The 18,307-nt window shown below is 41.0% G+C and overlaps 1 protein-coding gene across 7 annotated transcripts in view; it reads left to right on the top strand.

Moving 5' to 3' along the window:
• Positions 1–5,107, top strand: part of LOC147609379 (nuclear pore complex protein NUP98A-like) — a 33,287-nt gene extending 28,180 nt beyond the window's left edge. For 3 of the 7 annotated variants that reach the window (XM_086788026.1, XM_086788028.1, XM_086788027.1), the window contains 11 exons: positions 685–972; positions 1,147–1,632; positions 1,731–1,949; positions 2,072–2,673; positions 2,751–2,841; positions 2,944–3,004; positions 3,093–3,213; positions 3,291–3,410; positions 3,492–3,666; positions 3,785–3,832; positions 3,997–5,107. In XM_086788026.1, coding sequence (XP_086644152.1) covers positions 747–972; positions 1,147–1,632; positions 1,731–1,949; positions 2,072–2,673; positions 2,751–2,841; positions 2,944–3,004; positions 3,093–3,213; positions 3,291–3,410; positions 3,492–3,666; positions 3,785–3,832; positions 3,997–4,859 — 3,012 coding nt within the window. In that variant the 5' untranslated portion in view covers positions 685–746 and the 3' untranslated portion in view covers positions 4,860–5,107. Of the gene's footprint in view, positions 1–684; positions 973–1,146; positions 1,633–1,724; positions 1,950–2,071; positions 2,674–2,750; positions 2,842–2,943; positions 3,005–3,092; positions 3,214–3,290; positions 3,411–3,491; positions 3,667–3,784; positions 3,833–3,996 lie in introns of all 7 variants that reach the window. The other 4 variants (XM_086788023.1, XM_086788025.1, XM_086788024.1 and 1 more) reach the window with 2 other exon arrangements.
• The last annotated feature ends 13,200 nt before the right edge of the window (positions 5,108–18,307 follow it).

The following is an 18,307-nucleotide window of genomic DNA, read 5'->3' as shown; positions in this document are numbered from 1 at the left end:
GACATATTTTGGGCTTAGTATGAAGATGATTGGTGACCTTTTTTATGATGTTTAATACCTGAAAAAAGGGCTGGTGGGCCAGAAAACGAATTGCCATCAGATCCATATATAAAGGGAGGTCAAAGGTCATTCTTGGGCATTCAAAGATAGAGGTTGCAGAGCCAAGACCAAGGGCATGCAACCAAGGCATCTGGAACAGCCGAAGAAGCTCTGAATTAGCAAGAACCGGCAGTCCTCATGTGCAACAGAACATGCACAAGTGGAGGACAGCCAAGAATATTTGGGACAACCATGAAACTTTTGGTATGCATCAGTAGATAGGCATGCACATTCCATGGCTTAATGGGCTAGAGTCTAGACATGATCATACCAGCCTCAGATTAGCAAGTGCTAGACTAGCCAAGGGCCAGCAGATGCGGATTAGGCAATTCCTAAAGCTTAGGTAGATAATACATGGTTATTGATTTCTCATAAGCTTCCAAGGGCTGATATCGGTAACCCCCTAAACTGAGTGTTGCTAACACGAGCTGCAGTTGAGGAAATTTTCAGGAAGTTGGTTTACCAGTCTAATTCACAATGTCTTTCTCATTACATCCTTATAAGTCTAGGCGTATAAAGCTTGTGGTAGGGTATTGATTAATTATTGAAGTTAAATTCACAAATTCATCATGTTCATGTTTCCAGCCTTTGGAGCTTCAACGGCAAGTCCCTTTGGAGGTGCCTCACCTTCTCCAAACCCATTTGGTATGGCAACACCATCGAGTCCATTTGGGGCCAATCAAAACACATCAATATTTGGTGCAAAATCTTTTGGAAGTCCCACTTTTGGAGCCCAGACCGGGAGTTCTTTATTTGGTGGAACGGCAACTGGTGTGTTTGGAGCACCCCAGGCTTCGCCTTTAGGGTCCTCAACCTCAGCATTTGGTGCATCCTCCGCACCTGCTTTTGGCAGCACTCCATCATTTGGATCAGGCTAGCTTCTCCAACCGATGCTGCATTTCTATTATAGTGACTAATTACTCAAGCATGGGTATCAGAAGTGTACTTAGTACTGCTGGCTGGGGCATTGTGATCTAATAGAGTAGAGTGTTGGAGATTAGCATGGTTTACATTAACATTGTCAATTTATGGTGGTATTTTTTTCAGGGACATCTATGTTTGGCCAAAAACCTGCAACACCATTTGCTGGTTTTGGCTCTACCTCTACACAAGCCAATCCTTTTGGGAGCACACTCTTTGGACAGAGTCAACCTGCATTCGGATCACCGTCCTTTGGTTCTACTGTTTCTGCATTTGGTTCAACCACCCCTGCTTTTGGTTCAACACCATTCAGTTCAACCACTCCTGCCTTTGGTGCATCTTCAGCCCCTGCGTTTGGTGCATCATCAGCCCCTGTCTTTGGTGCATCATCAGCCCCTCTCTTTGGTGCCTCTTCAACCCCTGCCTTTGGTGCCTCGTCTGCCCCTGCCTTTGGTACAACTTCAACTTCTTTATTCGGTAGCACCACACCCACTTTTGGACAGTCGGCTCCACCATTTGGAAGCAGTTCAACTCCAGCATTTGGTAGCACATCTGTGTTTGGGAGTGGGGGTGGAGCTTCACCATTCGGAGCATCTAGTACTCCTGCTTTTGGTATGGGTCACTTATGCTTTTTATTTTATTCTCTCTTTCTCTCATATTACTGCTTAATTTCTACAATTTACCGATCTTCTCGTTTGGTCCAGGAGCAGGTTCCTCTCCAACCTTTGGATCCTCTACTTTTACTTCATCTCCTTTTGGCGGGCAGCAGCGCGCTGGCAGTAGAGCTACCGCTTACACTGTAACAAATGATGCAGAGGCTGGGGTTAGTGGACAAACTGGAAAGCTTATGTGCATATCTGCTATGCCTGCTTACAAGAATAAATCTCCTGAAGAACTGCGGTGGGAAGATTACCAAGCCGGGGATAAAGGTTGGTGTCTCTCTATCAGTGCTCGCAATTTGAGATCTATATGGCCATGCATTTTTTTTGCACAGTAAAGTAGTATTTCCATGAGGATTCGTGCTGGCTTTATGCTAATGTGTGTTTTGCAGGTGGTCCAAGTTCATTAGCGCAGCAACCGGGGGCTGGAATTTTTGGGCAAGCTGCCACTTCAACCCCATTCGGAGGGAATCCAGCGTTCAGCCCGACCCCAACACCCAACCCTTTTGGTGCTAGTACTCCTAATATCTTTGGGAGCAAACCAGCAGGATCATTTGGGATGCCCAGTTCTGGGTCGGTGATCACGCCATCTCCATCTCCATTTGGAAGTCTCTCAACTGGTTCTGCTTTTGGTCAAGCAAGCTCATCAGCTTTTGGATTAGGAATAAGCTCCCCCTTTGGGACTGGAAGCACTCCTGGTTTCGCTTCAGGCTTTGGTAGTTCTTCCTCCACGTTTGGATTATCTGCACCTGCATTCAGTTCTACACCTGTATTTTCGTCTTCTACTTCGAACATGTTTAGTGCTGGCACATCAGCTTTTGGTTCAAATCCATTTGGACAAAGTCAGCCGAGTGGTGCCTTATTTTCAACTTCAAACCAGCCATTTGGTGTGGCTGCCTCTGCCTTTAGTACACCAGCTATCGGTTCTAGCATATTTGGAAGTTCTGTGTCACCTTTTCAAACCTCAAAGCCTCCAGGTCTTTTGCAGCCAGGGGTAAGGACGTGTGTTTTGAAATAGTCCTCTTGAAGCATAGGTTGGCTTGAATTGAATCTTTCAAATTTTGTGAGTAGGCTTCTATATTTGGTGGTACTCAGTCTAACCCAGGCCAGCAGCAGAATATGGGAAGTTTTGGCTTTCCAAGCCTTGGACAGTCTCAGCCAGGTTGAAAATTTGCCACTTGTGCTTTGATTCTTCAATCTTTATGGTAGGTTAGAGGATGCCTGCTCCTTATGTGTCTCTAAACTATCTAATTTTCTCTTACAGCTGCGAACGCATTCGGTGCACCCTCTATTCCAGGAGCGGGTTTGAGTATGTTTACACAGCAGTATGTACCCTTCTATAATCCCTGCGCTTTTTGGCAGTTGTGAAAGCTCTTTGCAATCGTGTTGTGTGATTTTGTTTTGTTTCTACAGGCCTAGTGTTCCAGTGCCTGTAAGTAATCCTTTTGGCACGCTACCTGCCATACCTCAGATGTCCATTGGTCGTAGTGCTGGTACGGGTCCATCAGTACAGTATGGTATATCTAGTCTTCCGGTATGTGCTGTTGGCTTTGTAGCTTCTTGGTATGCTTCTATGTTTTCAGCTGATATCCTGGGGATCTTACTTTGCAGGTGTCTGAAAGACCCACCCAAGTACGAAGTTCTTCACTTCTAACTCCAAGGCACATAACCCAAAGGTCAAGGGTCCGTATGCAGGCACGGCGATACCAGCCCAATAAGGATAGTCCAAAGGTATTGTTAGGTGATCCATATTTTTGGTTAATTGATTTGCACAAAGGCTTCTATTAATAATGCATATTTCCTTTTGTGCAGGTTTCCTTCTTTAGTGATGGTGATGAAACACACAGCACTCCTAAAGCAGATGCACTGTTTGTCCCTCGGGAGAACCCTCGAGCTTTGTTCATTCGTCAACAACCAGATCACTCCCCAAGTAGTCCTGCAAATGCAAGCCTGAAAATCAGAGACATTGCTACACCTGTGAAGCAAGGTAGAAGCTGCATTGTATCAAGAAGTTGTTGTTTTCGCAGTAGTAAAAACATGTACTTTTAATAGAGAGTATGCTCTTGATGATGGCTGTTTGCTGAGATCAAATGCTACTGTTGAAGGAAATGGAACAGCAGATGCATCAAGTTCTCAACCTCAAGGGACAGAAAGTAAGTGGTGATACTTATGAGAGCAAGGTGTGACTGTCTGTTTTACTATAGAGGTCGTGAGTTACAACTGATGGATGTAGACGTTGGCCCTCCATTGATATGTGATCTTCATTGGTTGTTAATACTAATTTGTAGTTTTGAAGCCGTAAATTTTTACCATGCAGGTCCATTACAGGGTGGTTCAAGTGATGGCATGGGCATGCCAACAAGCTCTACACATGAAGCAATGAATTCTCCAAAAAATGCACCAGAGCAAAATGGTCTGCATGTAGAACACACCCATAGAGGGAATGGATACATCTCCATCGCAGGGCATCGAGCAGGAGAAGCAGCAGTTGCATATGAACATGGTGCAGATATTGAAGCTCTCATGCCAAAATTGAGACATTCTGATTACTACATTCAACCTAGAGTGCAGGAGTTGGCTGCAAAGGAGCGGGCAGAACCTGGTTATTGTCGTAGAGTGAAGGGCTTTGTGGTTGGAAGACATGGGTATGGTTTTGTGAAGTTTTTGGGTGAGACAGATGTGCGAGGGCTTGACCTGGAAAGCATTATTCAATTCAACAAGTGTGAGGTGCTCGTGTACATGGATGAGAGTAAAAAACCACCCCCAGGGGTGGGCTTGAACAAGCCTGCTGAAATTACTCTGCTAAATGTGAAGTGCGTGGACAAGAAGTCAGGCCAGCATTTCACTAAGGGGGTTGAAGTTGAGAAGTTTGAAAAGAGACTCAAGAAGAAGACAGAGGAACAAGGTGCTGAGTTCTTATCTTATGATGCAATCAAAGGAGAATGGAATTTTCGTGTAATGCACTTTAGCAAATACTGCCTTGAAGATGCAGGCTATGAGCAGCTTTTTAACCACCACGAGGACAAAGGATCAGTTGATACCCCAGCTGAAGAGGAAGCCAAGATTACTGAAGAGAAAGACCAGGACCCTGATGACAGCAGAAGGTGGTGTAATGTGAGATGTGGTTCATGCTGTGGGTCTTCTACATGCAGCTGTGCATGCCTGTACAATTGTTTGTGAAAGATTTGAGTCAGCTCAGGTTAGTCATTGTAGGCTTAAGAGTGTGTTCACTAGCTAAATATTTGTGGGGACTGTTGATGGGTATGTGGGGACTGTTGATGAGTTCTACTTATTTCCTTCTCTGGAAAGCACAATGCATGGATGTGTGAGGGTATCAACTCTGCTTTTCAGAGTCCGCTTTATATAGATCGATTGTAAGTAATGAAAGATGGCAATAGAAGTTTTGGGTGGCTTCCTGAGATGGTAAATTCCGTTTATGTGCAATGCCAGTTCAATGTTTTTGCATGACAAATGTGAAAGTGCTTGTTTTCATGTGTGATATGTTGTTATGTACATCCGTATAATTTATTTGGGCTTTCTGATGTGTACCATGCGGAGCCTGTCAACAGCCTCTTGGGGGATAGGGAAAGTCTTCTGGTCACAGGACAGGCACCTAAGTCTGGGACCAATCATAGTGCATTATGTCCCCTTGCTCCCCCCTCCCTGAGTATGCTAGAATAGTGTGGATGTGTAGTTTTACTCATTGATCAAGTAAAAAAAGTGTGGTGCCCGGCGTGCCCTCTTCTGATCGTAGTTAATGCCGTTCGTTTTCCATACATTATGGCATCCAGTTTTGATTTTCCAGTCAGAACATTGAGCATTCCATTGTGAATTTTGTGAGGTATTTTTTGTCAAAAATGGCAAAATGCTTAAAATAAAAGAAATATATCATAGATGTTTATGGAAAAGGTTTAACAACCCATTTTTCGTGTCAACCACGTTGAGATATCGAGCTCAAATAGTGCGAATATGGATGCCATGTTAAAATTATAGCTCCACACATCACTGGTAATGATTGGTGAGATTATGGTTGATATACTGTCATCGGTTTATAAGCCACTTTGGTTTACCAGAGTTATGGCATAGTCAGAGCACTAGGTCATATAGTTGGATTCACACTATGGGCTGATCTTGTATGTTTTATTAGTAGAAGAGTACTTTCCTTATAGTATGTATTATCTTTATGTTATGGTTGTAGAGAAGTAAGAAGACAAAAGAAAATTTAGCCATCCGTCTCTATTGTGTGCTTGTTTACTCGTGTGTGTGTATGTGTGAGAGAGAGAGAGAGAAGAAGAAGAAAGTTTGCAAGGAGCTAAAGCTCACCCTCTTCTCTAGGTTCTTCTCATGGTATCAAAGTGTTGGTTCACATGAAGAGCTTAGGAGGAGACTTAAGAGGAGGAGTGCACAGGTAGGATAATTATATCTATTTTTCTTTGATGCCCGAGCAAATCTTTGTAGGTCATCATTAGTCAGGGACAACAGTAGTAGTCACAGCAGGAGGGGATACTATCATATCTTAGGGAACTCTCTTCAGCGAAGAAAGAGTATTCTGTATATTGTGTGGAAGGTCAAAGGCCGTTTTGATATTTGAAAGATCGATTTAATGTTATTTTGGGCCTCGTTTTGGACGTGTAAGGTTTTTGCAAACATTGTGGAAGTGTTGATTGTGTTTGTTTTGGCATGTGCAACATTTTTGTGCTTGTTACGTACAAATGATCGAGCATTTTGATTGAGTGAAGTGCTTACAGAGTTTTCAGGATATTATACATGCAAGTTAATGTGACTAACTCACATAAAGTGATAGTATAATAAGTTTAGAATACCATAAGTGATTATGTATGTATATGTTTAATATATTACTAAAGATTGCAGTGAGTGTAAAATTTATTGTAACTGTCATTTACAATTTTTATCAGATGAAAGTTATTGTAGGTAACTATGGTTTCAACATTGTGAATGAGAAGTTGAACAAGAATAATTTCTAAGCATGGAAGTTCAAGATTTATGGAAAAAAGATATTGGGAGTTTATCACAGGTGATGAGAAGGAGCCGAAGCTTCTCGAAGAAAATACCACTCCACAAAAGGTACAAGCTTTTAAAGCATGGCATGAGAGGTTCGGTCTCTATTAGTGTGTCGGACTCTATGATTGGTTATATACAGGGTGTAGTGACCCCCAAATTTGCATGGGATACCTTGATTAAGCTGTATAGTACAAGTACTAAGGCTAGAAATATATAGTTAAAGCAGGAGCTACATAATGTGACCAAGGGACACCTATGTATATCAATGATTCATTAAGGGTTAAAGGGCTTTTAGATATCCTCGGCTATATTGGAGCACCACAGTTGATGTTAATAACATGGTGTCCTAGCCACCACCACTGCTTACTAGAGCACCTAGAGCTGATGAGGAGAGAAAAGAAGATGATATGTCATAATGTACTTACCTTGTACACCATTCTCTTACTATACTGAGCTAATATCTTCACACCCAATTCCTCAATCACCCACTGATAATGTCACTAACATACATCATACTAACATTTCTTATTCTCCTCCACATAAGTGGTTTGTCCACTAATACTTTAGACCCTGAAGAGTTAGTAGCTTAGGAGCAAGTATAGATCCTAATCAATGTAGCAATTCATTACAAAATGCTCAGCACTAGGTGGTATATGACCCAACATAGGAGTTAATCAAGATATGTAATCAATTGCTAAATCCAAGACTCATGTGGAAGTCTCTCATGGAAATTACTCCATTTAATCCGACTACAAGAATATGTCCAGAGACATATCCTTGTAAATATAGCCATGGAAGCTATATCTTATGCACCATGGTCAGAATGGATGATGCCCATAATTATAGGAAAGCGTGGCCAAGCACACCAAGTTAGCCAACCCAAGAATTGTAAGATTGTTGGAATCTTACTTGGCCAATTAGCCGACCTGCAATTACAAGATTCTTAGAATTTGCTTGGTTACTTACATTATTGTGCACATTGTTGAAAATTTACTTAGTCACTTACAATATTGTGCACATCTACAAAAGATGGAAGTGGATGGATCTGTTGGTATATACACAAGAGGTGGCTATGTGAGCGTTGCATATGATAGTGAAGCTACCACCAATTTAGGCCTTCAAAATATAGCCTACATGGAGAGAACATAATTCATATGTATAGAAGAGTTTGCAAGAATATACATGTATAAATTACCAATGTTAAGGGTGAACCCAACTTACATACCCAAGAAAAGAAGATTTACTCCACTAGAATTTCAAGGTGTGAAGAAAAGGGATTCACATAGATGCTATAACTTTCCATTTTTTAAGCTAGTTGTATTTAGCATATTACAAACCAAGGCAACAATAGCTATTGCTATGGATTTAGAGCAATAGCTATTGCTATGGATCAAATCTTGGTAGAGGATATATAATCTAGGAATGGTGGTAGCATGAGAATTCATGAATATAATTATGATTCTTATTGAAAAAAGAAAATAAAGGTGTAAAGAGTATGATCCAAAAATTCTATGGTTTAACATGAATAGAGGCCCAACAGAAGAAATCATGATGTCCTACTATCATCTACTTCGATTGACTTTGATGATAGTAGTGCACGAACAGAGGCCCAATATCAAAAGTCACAATGTACTACTATCATCATCTTTGTTGTCAACTTTGATGATAGTAGTATATGAATAGAGAATCACCAATAGAAAAAGTCATGACATACTACTATCATTTGACTTCGATGCTCACCTTCTTGCACGCACCAAACTTTTTGAAGATATGGTCCATAGCGGCTTCTGGATGCTATACCCATACTTCAAATGAACACTCAAGAGGCTCCATCCAAGTCAAAATCATTATCGTTAACTAGGTGATGATGTATTCACACCATAACCAAGTTCTGAGAACCAAATCTATATTTTTGGTTAACTAGATGCTCTTCACCATACATGAGAGTGAAGAATAAGTGTTAAAATGACACTATAAAACTTGTAATATGAGACACAGAGAGAGAGCGGAAGCAGGAGGAGACGACCCGTATTTTGGTGGTAGCTAATACTACCTTATCTTTCTTTTCTTCCATTCATTCAAGTGCGATGCAATGGATCCACCCTCTTTCATCTCCAGCTCAAATAACCGTTTCATGAGATAGACTTTGTTGGAGGCAGTCTCTTTCTCATATGTGGAACATAGCTTCATCCACAGCTCATGCGTAGTCTTCTCATTTACCACTGTAAAGTACACTAACTCAGCAAGATGAAGTCTGATAGTAGACTTTGCTAAGGCATCCAACTCATTCCAATCCTCTGCATCCATATCTGCAGGCTTAGCAGTTATCCCCTTCAAGGGCTTCAACTGCTTCTTCTGAATGAGCACATCCTGAATCTGCTCTTTCCAAAGCGAGACGTTCGTACCATCGAACTTCTTGATGTTGTACAATTCGCGCTCTGAATGCGACGAAGACATGATGTACAACACCAATGGCAAAGATCACAGATTTTGAAAAATTTGGGTAGAGTTTCCCGTGCAAAACCTCAGTATCCACCTCAAACTGTATGCCAAAATCACTATCCAAGTGTCACAGACAGATGCATAAACCAATGCGTACTGTCACATCAAGGTTACATGCCAAAACTGATGTACCTGCACCTGCAAGAAAAGTATGCAAACCACTCACTAGAATGAGAGAGCCGAAAAGAGAGTGTTGATGTAGGTAGCCGGAAGTTGATTTGCTAACCAAAAACACTCTATCCCACACTTAAACCAGTGCCAAAACCTTCAGCAACAAGTGCATAATCCTTGCATACAATTTGCATTGACCCATCATGGCACATGACATCCAAAATGTAGCTAAAACATTGTGCAGGCTGCAACTTTTTGTTGTCTTGCAGACCTTATAACTTGTGATGCATAATTCAGATGAACCGGCTGTCAAAAGCAAACTTGTAGCCTGTTTAATGGTCGCAAACTGTCCAGTTCAGACCGAGAATTAATTCTTTACAGTCAAAAAGATATTCAGGTCAGAAGCAGGCTCTACAGGCTGCAAACTGCAACTTTTGCCTCTCATTGATTGTAAGACTCTGTGGGGCAGCCCATTGTTTCCTTCCATGAAGAAACGCTACTCCAAGCTTCTCCCATGAGACATACTCCACATGAGAGCCCACAGCTTCTACGAAAGCCCTCGGCCAACCCTAGAAGCCTTCAACATGCTCACAGCCCTCTGTACGGTATGCATAATAACACCATGAGCAGCCCGAACATGATGAAGAAGGCGCTTGGATGCCAGCCGGCCTGGTTCTTCACACCCACATGCTGTCCGGCGCATAAACGGTCCACTACAGGTCAGCTCCTCTCACGCCTCCACGCTACAGAGCAGCCCGACTACTTACGATTGTCCACAGCTCTACATGCTGTAGCGCTCTTCTCACAGCTCACACGTAAGGAAGGGAGAGTAAGAAGGTTACCTCTTCACTGCTGTCTGCACGTTGGGCTCTGCACCATGATTCTCTTACCTCAGCCGGCTCTGCACTCCTTTGCGCACTCTCCAGAGCACACTGTGGATAAGGCTGAGAAGAGGCGTTCCCACGTTGGCTATGCCGCAAGCGCCACCAAGGCTCCCGGCTAACTCCGCTCTTGCAGATCTGCAAGTGCAAGCTCCACGAGCTACGAGAGCTCACACAATCGGGCAAGGCAGCCTCTCCGGATCTCCTCTCCGTCGCCGCGAACTAAGCTCTTTGAGCTTCCATGGCTGGAAGCTCCTCTCGCGAGGCGATGACGGCGACGACGACCGGCTCCGCACACCGGCAAGCGCACACACCCAGCTCACCAGGCTCTGATACCAGACAGAGAGAGAGAGCGGAAGCAGGAGGAGACGACCCGTATTTTGGTGGTAGCTAATACTACCTTATCTTTATTTTCTTCCATTTATATATAATGGGCTAAATACCCATATACAGGGGCCTTTACCCCCAACAGTAATATTTATGAGAAAGTTAGCCACACTCAAACTCAAATAGTTAACTTATGATTTTGTGCTCCAAAGAGTGAATAAAGGCCAATTATATAGAAGGCATCATCTCATAATGAATGAACACAATCTCCCTTTATGCTAAACAAGTTCTCAAGTCTTCTACTTTATGTTTTTTCTCTTTGTTGTTGTTGTTGTTGTTGTTGTTGTTGTTGTGTGTGTGTGAGGAGAGAGAGAGAGAGAGAGAGAGAGAGAGAGAGCTGAGAGTTGAGATTAGATTACTCTTTAGCTCATGTTTTTGTCTACGCTTGGTGTGCGAGAGAGTAGATAGTGAGAGGTGTGTGAGTCCTTGCACAAAGGTGAAGCAACTTCCTTTGTGCTAGAGGGGAAGAGAGATCTTGAAGAGAGGAGATGTCAACCATCAGTCAAGCTTGGATGGCTTCAAGAGACGTGATCTTAGAAGCAAGGTAAGCTTCCCATGGCCATTGTTACTTGTTTATTCTCTTGTCAGTGAATGTGGGAGTTCTAGAGAGGTAACACGGGCCAGAATCATGGTTAATCATGATGTGATGTTTGTGGAATAACCCCATCAAGTGCAACATGAGTTTCCCTCCACGTTATCATCAAAACGATGTAGCCTAGTAGGCATAGCCACCAAATATAGTACTGTAGGCTCCCACTTCTCCCACTTCAATGGAAAAGGGGAGGCCCATACCCATTCCACATGAATCTGAAGATGAAGATGATAGGCCTACTAAAGCACATATAGAAGAATTCCAAAACTAAAGTGGGTGAAGTAGCCATTTGATAGGAAATCTTTGTCGAATCTAGAAGATGAGCCAAGATATTAGAGGAGTAGAAGAGTACATACACACATTGTTAATATGGCCTTGATGGTTGAGATAATGAAGGTGCAAGGGCTAGTAAGCTTTGAGGAACTATAGGTAGATCTAAACTAGAAGGGGGGCATGTAGAATGAGTATGACTCAATGGTGAGGAACCACACTTGGATCTAGTGGATCATCTATATAGATATAAGGTCAATGGAAGCAAGTGGGTCTAGAAGAAGTATAGATTTGATGGTACATTGGAGAATTCTAGATGTGATGGTACATTGGAGAAGTATAAGGCATGGCTAGTGGCAACAAAAGGAGTTGCAGCATAGGTTGAGGGATTTGACTTTTAGGAGATATTCACCCCTATATATTTCCACCCCATTCGCATGATACTAGTTTTAGTTGCTCATTCAACCCCACAACTAGATTGACCACCAGTACTAGCTAGATTGACCATGAGTACTAGTTTTGGCTTCTCATGAGAAGTTCCTAATAATGTAGATAAATATGAAGTCCGGCTTTCTAAATAGAAAGAGGTGTATTGTGAATAGCCCCCATGATTTTTGATGCTTGTTAGCTCAAAAGGCAGGCAAGGTATGTAGACTCCAAAGAAAGGCATTGAAAATAGGCATGGTATGTAGACTCAAGAGAAAGGCATTGAAAATATGCATGAGCACACTAACACATATTTTATGAGTATTAGTGAGATTGGAAATGTGAATCGCTTTCAAACAAAATGTATTCAATATCATCAATAAATTTATGTAAACAATTAAATATATCCATGGCAATGAATTTCTCCACAATGATTTTCACGGAAGGAACATTATCATCCACTTTTCTATAAAGTCAGATGATGTGCATGTGGGCTTGATTGATTGGGAAATGAGCACCTCTATCAATACAATCAAACACTACCCAACTCTTTAATATGAAAAGCCAAAAACGTAGAATAGGCATCATAAGAAGTACTGTCAAGTTGCTCCAGAGTGTTTCAGTACCCACCCCCTACATACAAGAAGTTTTAAGATATCTATTGTCTATATTATCATGTCAAACATCTATACAACAATGTAAAGATTAAGGATACAAGTGATATTCTTGTAATATTTATAGATCTTGTAATAAAGGGTTTTTTGTTGATCCTAAAGAAAGACCTCCATGACCATGAAATCTCTTGCAATATTTATAGATTGAAAGAGAGTTGGGAGTTCTGAAAAAATTTGCCAAGATTATGTTCCAAAGTCACACAACACATTATGCTCAATAAATTTGGGGCTTAGTAGTTAATTAGTGTTTTTATTTTTCAATCAAAAACCAAGCAAATGGGAATCGAATGGGTGGGTGAACTTCAAGGAATTATCATTTGAGGGGTGTGCTTCATTACAATATTTTTATGGGTTTCCTTGGTTCCATACAAGGAGTATGATTTCTTTTTCATAATGTTAGTGGAGTTGTTTTTGGGGGTGAAGTGTTGGAGAAGGTTTCTTTCTTATCTTTATTAGATGTAAGTCTATGGAGATTGTGAAGTGTGTTAGTAGAACTGTTTAGAGAAAGAGTTTCTAGTTTATGAAGAGATAGAGAGTTTTGGGAGAGATGAACAGTGTGAGAAGTGTGGAAGTTTCTTTGGTATCTGATCTTGTGCAACCATGTCTCCTTTTAGTAATGGAGAGAGTGTGAGAAATCAGGAAAGCACTATAGCTTAGTTGTGTGTGTTATTTTTGGGCATTTTCTTGTGTTCATTATCTTCTTAATCTCCTTCCCAAAGCTTAAAGCTAAGCTTTTAGCATATACTTTACTAGCTTTTTACCCGCAATTTGGACTACAAGGGTTCTTAAGCGTTGTTATAGCTTGAGGGGAGAGGAGATGGAGCTTTCAAAGGTGATAAATGAGAAGTCTGATCTTGTAAAACTCTTAAATATTAGATGCTTTTTGTTTTTCCAATGAATATAGAGATCTTTAAAATTTGATTCTTTGATTTTTTATAAAATTTTAATTTTCTAGTTATGGCTTACTTGTCTACTTATGGACCCTTTATTGTGTGAAATATTGGAATCTTTTGAGAAAGTTAGCATAGGTGACAAGCTATGGTAACTTGTTAGGAAGCAATGCAAAATTTCCAATGCATAAGACTTGCATTGTTTTATGAATATTAAACCTCTTTTTATGTTTATATAATGACTTTACCTTGGGTGGAATAGGACACATTGCAGATAGTTGTTTGTAGCTTGTTCCATGCTTCTAAATGAACTTGCTATGAGACTTTTGAACTTGAGCCAAAATTTCTTTCATGTGTATTAGGTTTGTAAAAATCCTTGCTATGACATTGTCCTATTGTAGCATTTAAAAGGGGAATTAAGTAATATTTACACAAATATATTAAGAAGATTTACATTTCTTATTTAATATAATTTTAAAAACAAAATTACAACTTTTTAAAAAATGTTGTAAACGTTTTACTTGTATGCCTTTCTTAGAAAGTGTACTAGGGGTTCACTTTGTATATTCATGCACATGGACCCCTTCAACATTAATTCCCTTGAATACGTAGGCAAGTTTGAAATTTTGATACCCTCTCATATGGATATGTCCTCAAATATTTTTTCATATAGGCCTACAGAGTTCACTTAGTATATTCATACACATGGAGCCCTTCAAAAATTATTTCCCTTAAATATGTAGTAAGTTTGAAATTTTGATACCCTCTCATATATAGATGTCCTCAAATATATTTGGGTTATTGTAGAGTAAGAGTCCTCACTCTGGGACCATATTGATGAGATGGGACAAGGTTAACATAACTCGATTGAGTCACGCTTCTAATAGAATCTTGCCAAGTGGAATTCAATGGAGGCTTGAGGCATAAGTCGACCCGATTACTGTCCCTACCACCATTGAAGTAAATTTCCAATAGAGATCTTAGAAAATCTAACCATTTGACCATATGGCCGCATTGTCTGCATAACTACTTATCCTCGTTTATTTCATCAAGTAAAAATAAGTAGTTTTTGTGATACAAACGTAATGTATAAAAAAACTACTCTTGTTGCATAGCTTGAAACATATAATAATTGCACACATTGAAACATATAGTAATTCATTCAAAAAGAAATTACATGTAAAAATTACTCAATAAATCAAGTTAAGATGACCATTACATGTTTTATGATGTGCAAAGTGGGGATGGCATTGGAGTTAAAATAAGAAAGTTATTAACATTTTAAAATCATATTGTCTACATGTTCAATTTTGGGATGTGCCATATACACTATATTTGTGATGCAAGAAATTTGACATTTGGAATTTTTGATTTTTTATCAGACCATATGTTTAAGTGTACTATTAAGGTGTGATGTTTCATTAGAAGACCTCAATGTTAAAATCCTTGGCCAATTGGGTGAGATTAGCAATTTTAATAAAAAATGATTGTGTTTTGCTACAAAAATCTTGGAGGGTGTACCAAAGTGAGACCTTATTGTACATCCACCCATTTTTTTACATGAAAAAGAAACTTCATGTATAGACCATTTGTTCAAGTGTAAGGAAACAAATTATGTACACCCACAAGACATTAGATAATTGAATTTGCCTTGTGCCCATGTGATGAGCTACTAATGTTGCATTTGTGACATGTCATTAGTAGATTGATCACCCTTATGATGTTGCTTCATCTCTTGACATGCTATTCTATGGCATCGCTAGTAGCAAAGCATGATGTAGGCCTAATCACCAGTGTGAAGAACATTTATTGCCAAGCCAAGAAATGTGCAAAGAAAAAAATCATGTGATAGAATCATTTTATGTGTGTATGTGTGTGTGTAAGTGTAGACTCAAAAGAACCTCATAACATTTGATCCAATATTGATAGATTTGATTGATAACACCAAGAAAAAAAATAAAATATTAAAAATTCTTTGTACAGCACAAAAAAGATAAAATCTCTTTTGAAATAATGTATTCCCCTTAGAAAAAGACACTTGTATTCTCGAATCATCACCACTCAACTACACCCATACAAAAGAATAAGTTGGTAATGACCTTCTTAATCCCATGGGAAGACATGATTTAACATGGTGATGGTCTTGTTATTGTTGTCCATAGTAAAAAGAAAAATTAACAAGGAAGAACAAACACACAATACCAACACAAAAATGATCCAAATCACTATGCAAAGATATGATTGATCCACACAAGATGTCACACATATCTATATTCAATGATCACACATGGTAGTATGGGGCCCCAAGTTATTTACCAAATTGGTTGAACATGACCATAGGTTCCATTAATGGACCAAGTATTCTTAGTTTGATAAAAAAGAGAGAGACAATAACCCACATCCATCGTTAATATAAATAAAGATTCACTATACCCATTGATATGGTATTTAACTGAGGATAAAAAGGACCTTAATATAGTTATGGGTTCTCGGACCTCCATTATTGGTCTTTAATTGCCAAATTGATCCACTCTACTATAGCAACCATTCGAGCTCAAAGAAAGGCTCTAGGGCCATCAAAACACGCCTCTACCAATAGCTAGAATGCAAAGGACTCTTTCCCCACATTGTCATAATGTTATAAATTGTGTGTTCCTACAAGTTGTGTAGGGTTTTCATAGCAGGATTTCCAGACTACTCCACCCATGCTTGGAGAGCCCCAGTGGAACCCTCCAAGGATAGGCACTCACCCCTCTCCATGGTTACTCTCATCCACCAATCCAAATTAAAAGTCTCTAGTGGAACCCTCCAAGGATAGGCACTCACCCCTCTCTTAGGTCACCCTCCTTTGACAATCCAAAGTAGACAACACAGACAAACTAGACAACACAGAGTCTTGTAGTGGTGTGGGTGACTCATGGAGAGTTCAAGAGTACCTATCTAGGGATTGGTTCTTCCATTATCTTCCTCATGATTACCATAGCCCTTGTCTCATAGTTCAGATCAATGGAATATCTCTCTCTAGTGCCATCATTGACAGAGTATCTTGAGTGACTCAGATGCTCGACTTCACCTTCAAAGCTGTGGGCCTTCCCATCACTAGACCTACCAACTTCTCTATTAGAATATGAGCGGGATGTTATCCCCATAGGCATTGTGGAGCATGTGAAAGGAGTTATGCAAGGCACTAGCTTTTATAGATTTTGTGTTGATGCTACCAAAAATTTGGGGTGCTTACTCCCTTTTGATTAGATGTCTAGGCTGAGGCAAGCTGGGGGCAAGCTGGAGTGCTGCATGACTAGAAAGGAGACAAGCTGTGGCTTCCCCAAGCCATTGGCCCACCTTGAACTCCAATTAGAGGATGGTGTCGACCAAGGCATCTAGGATGCTAACATAGTAGCCATCCCAATCCTTGGGGGAACACTTGATTCCATCTAGAAATAGGAGATCATTCCCCACATGAGGATTCTAGGGCTGCTGGATTGGTTGGAAACTACCTATAATTTAACTTGCAATGTGGTGAAAATCTTAGTAGTCACTCTTGAGCCATGCTAGAGGGACAAGAGGCAAGTGGAACACTCTAAGGTGATTAGTCTAGATGAATCAATCACCAACCATCACAAAAAGGAAGAGCATATCCATTTCTTTAGATGACAAGAGTCCTAACAGCACTCAACAACTTGCTCATGCTCTTACAATGCTTCCCTAAGCAGAGCCAACTCAGGCACAACAACAAAGCTCCCTTCTTGTCATGACCCTCTCAAAGAATTCAAACTTAAATTAGAAGCAGGTTCCCAATCTATACTCTTCACCACCAAGCACTAGGATTACCCCACCTTGCTGCACATGTTAAGATTATAGGGCTAGGTTTATTAGGTTTATCTCTTTTAGGGTTTCATCTTCATCAAGGGACTTCTTTCCTATCCTATTTTTTAGAGTTTTTCCATTAGAATTTTTTACACTTCTGGGTGCTCCATCTAGTTTTCTTGTTAGCAGTTGTGATCGGTCTTTTTTATGTTCTAGGGTTTTATCATCAATCAAGGAATCCTACAATCAAAATCAATTTCTTGTTCCCCTTCACGCCATCTTGTGCTCGTTCCCCCCTCTCATATTGGCCACTCTTCCTACTCACCCTCATACTCGTCCCCTACTGGCCACTTCTCTTACTCACCCCCTCCCATCTCCTACTCGCCCTATCCATTGGAGCTACTACTCGCCTACTCGTCCCCCTTTACTCACCTCCCTTCAAAGGGCAATTGTCTTGATTGGCCCCCCTCCTTGCACGTTCACCTCCTTCCCCCTTTTTTTGAACACCCTCTGCCTCCTTTCCTAATTGCCTTCCATTATTAAACAAACTTTTCCCTCTTTGCTAGTGCTTGGCTACTCCCCACACTATTCCTTTTTGGCTACCTTTCGTACTTACCTTCTCTATCATGCTTGGCCCCTTCATACTTCATGGTCACCCCCTTCTCCCATGTCATGCTCACTTCCCACCCCACAGCCTCCTACTTGCCCCCCTCTCTGCACCTCCTCATGCTTGGCCCCCCAATCTCCTACTCACCCCCTCCACAACCCCTCACCATGCTTACCCCCTTCTTGCACCCCCACGTGATGCTCACCCCCCTCTCCTTGCTTGTCCCCTTGGTAGCATCTTTAGCTCGCCTCCCTCCCATCTCATACTCGGATAACTTTGATCTTTTGGTTGCCGTTCACACCACCTCCTCGACCCTCTCCATATGGCAACTTCTCATCCTCGCCTCCTCTGCTCAGTCACCCACCTTTGGTTCCCTACTCACCCCCTCCCCCCAACTTCTCATCCTCGCCTCCTCTGCTCGGCCACCCACCTTTGGTTCCCTACTCGCCCCCCACTTGG

Source organism: Cibotium barometz, chromosome 51, assembly GCF_041138505.1.
Source record: "Cibotium barometz isolate CiBa-2024 chromosome 51, ASM4113850v1, whole genome shotgun sequence".
Lineage (NCBI taxonomy): Eukaryota > Viridiplantae > Streptophyta > Polypodiopsida > Cyatheales > Cibotiaceae > Cibotium > Cibotium barometz.
Note: the sequence above shows the minus strand (reverse complement) of the source record. Positions and strands in the feature narration are given on the sequence as shown.